Raw genomic sequence first — 2,404 nt, forward strand, 5'->3', positions numbered from 1 at the left:
CTATTCCGAAACGGTACACGAAATGGTACCGATACCGAAATAATTCGTTCCAGTGTCTTGACCGGTATGTCATCCGGTACGGCATTCAAAACATTGATTGAAATCCTCTTATTCATCAACTTGCGCATATCTAAGCTCTAATTCAAAGTATTCTGGTTCGCCGTTTATCTGACATGACACCAAAAGGGAAAAAATAACGATAGTTTCTTAATTAGATAGCTTTCATCAAGTTATAAATATAAGTAAAATTATAAATATAAATAGCATTTTCGTTTGTATATTAATCTCTCAAACTTAAAGTTCTCAATTTCTTGTTCGGATATGAGGGGATTTGACTGGTTTGTATTCAATTGAGATGAGCTAATATGCTTTTAGATAAAAATTAAAAAAAATATTGTTAGAATATTATTTTTTAATATTATTATTATTTTAAAATTTGAAAAACTTGAGTTGTTTATTATATTTTGTATGTGAATTTAAGGAAGTTGTAATGATGAGATAAAATGAGATGATTTTTAAATCTAAATGGGGCCTAATCCCACAACAACTATTGAATCTGAAATCATTAGAAACCTGATCAAGAAGTTGACAAATCAAGATAGCATTTGAATATAGTCTCTTATTCATAGGACCGTTACATATCTTATTCATAGCATACCATTACATATCTTATTCATAGGACCGTCCACAGTATATATATTGAGCGTACGGGCGGCCATACTCGTAGTTCTTTCACTACTTCTTCTTGGGAGCAAGGTTTGCTTTGATTTCGTCAACCACCTTGCCATCCACCTGGAAGGCTATCTCCAACACATCGTCCGGCACCGGCGGTGACGCAGCGAAAAGTGATGTGGCAACGACTTGGGTGCCCGGCAGTTGGCCATTGAAGCCCGAGATCACAGAAGCAGGCTTGTCGCCAACGTTCTTCTGAAAATGGACCAGTCCCCTTGGGAACACAAAGATCTCACCTTCCTTGATGGTCTTGGAGATGAGCTTGTCTGCTGTGGTGATGAAGCCTACAAACAGCTCGCCTTCCAGAGTGAATATGGTCTCGGTGGCTCGCGGGTGAGTGTGAGGAGGGTTGAGTCCGCCGGGTGCATAGTCAATGCGCGCCAACGACACGCCGAGCGTATTAAGGCCTGGAACCTGTCGGGAATATGCCGTTAAAGCAAATTGTAATTTCCATATTTTGCATTAAATAAAATTGTCTAAATGAACAGAACCTGCATAACATTGGCTGTCGTCACATTTGAACCAAACGAGTTGTTGATGAGAGCTGGCGCAGCCAGGCTAGCGAAGGTGAAATCCGCTGCCGTGACATCTGCATCGTCCTTGCATACAAACCCGTTCACCTTTATCTCTGTTGCACGAATGACAAGGAAAATCAGAGAGCATTTCATCAAAAGAACAATCCCGACAATATGTAAAGTTGGTCTAGGAACTTAAAATGAATCACATACTTGACTTTAGATCGGCAACGCAGAGATCCTGAAGGGGGTCAGGATCGTATGCCACAGAGCTGGAGATTGCAGCAAAGATGAACAGACATGCAAGAACGTTTGCCACCATGATTGGAAATGACTTGAAAGGAGACTGAGGTATTAGTTAAACTAAGATAAGAAAGTGAGTAGAATGCTTGGTTCGAATATGGAGATAGAACAGCCCGCTACTCTATTTATATACACATCTAACACTGGTGATCATAAATAACAGGGTTCCAACTTAAATTCGAAGCAATTTCCCAATGAAGACGTAAACAGAAACTATTTTCTATTAGTTTGAATGGGTGAAAGAAGTTGGTGAAGAAGAAAGCCAGTTGAAATTAACGTTTTTGGGCATCTTTTTGCTGATATGTGTCTTTGTTAAACATTAACACAAATCAAATCAATGGGGCTTGGAAAAGCTTCATGCCTGCCTGGCTAAATAGCGTACATTTCTCGCTATTCAAGATAGAACTTTAAAGTGAGACATAACTTGAAACCAAAAAAATCATTTCCAATTCAATGAGATGTGGTTGCAGATTGATGATAAGGTGACAAACAAAGACACAAATTTTCGAAAAATCCTGCACAACTTGCCGAAGATGGTTGCATACACTAGAGAAAAAATCAATGTGAAATTGATACAGTATGTGAGATTTTCAGATGGTCAAAACTATTACCAACTTAGATGGTTCTTCTCTAGGGTGTAGAGAAAAAGATATACACATAAGATGGGTCGTACATTACTTATCAAGCATTTGATTTTGTTCTAAAAATTCAGTCGAGAAGTTATAAATGTTAGAGGCTGATTTGTTGTATTTATCTCTCTACACTCTAAGCTGTATAGAAACTTTTAAAAGATCCAAACCGGATGCTTTTAGTTCACCTATAAGTTTCCCCCACTGGATCTAGCTTTTGTATAC

General features: G+C 38.3%; 1 protein-coding gene across 1 annotated transcript; it reads right to left on the bottom strand.

The window, feature by feature from the left end:
* Positions 1 to 585: 585 nt before the first annotated feature.
* On the bottom strand, positions 586 to 1,658 carry LOC122319025 (germin-like protein subfamily 2 member 4). Its single transcript, XM_043136881.1, has 3 exons — positions 1,461 to 1,658; positions 1,224 to 1,360; positions 586 to 1,146 (listed from the first exon to the last, which is right to left on the bottom strand). The coding sequence occupies exons 1-3, from the start codon at positions 1,567 to 1,569 to the stop codon at positions 736 to 738; spliced, it is 657 nt and encodes a 218-aa protein (XP_042992815.1). The 5' UTR covers positions 1,570 to 1,658; the 3' UTR covers positions 586 to 735.
* Between the last annotated feature and the right edge of the window lie 746 nt (positions 1,659 to 2,404).

This window comes from Carya illinoinensis, chromosome 8, assembly GCF_018687715.1.
Source record: "Carya illinoinensis cultivar Pawnee chromosome 8, C.illinoinensisPawnee_v1, whole genome shotgun sequence".
NCBI lineage: Eukaryota > Viridiplantae > Streptophyta > Magnoliopsida > Fagales > Juglandaceae > Carya > Carya illinoinensis.

Coding starts and splice junctions, on each gene's coding strand:
- LOC122319025 (XM_043136881.1), bottom strand. CDS start 1,569: ATGGTGGCAAACGTTCTTGCATGTCTGTTCATCTTTGCTGCAATCTCC. Junction 1,361..1,460: donor CGTTGCCGATCTAAAGTCAA/GTATGTGATTCA, acceptor TTCGTGCAACAG/AGATAAAGGTGAACGGGTTT. Junction 1,147..1,223: donor CGACAGCCAATGTTATGCAG/GTTCTGTTCATT, acceptor TATTCCCGACAG/GTTCCAGGCCTTAATACGCT.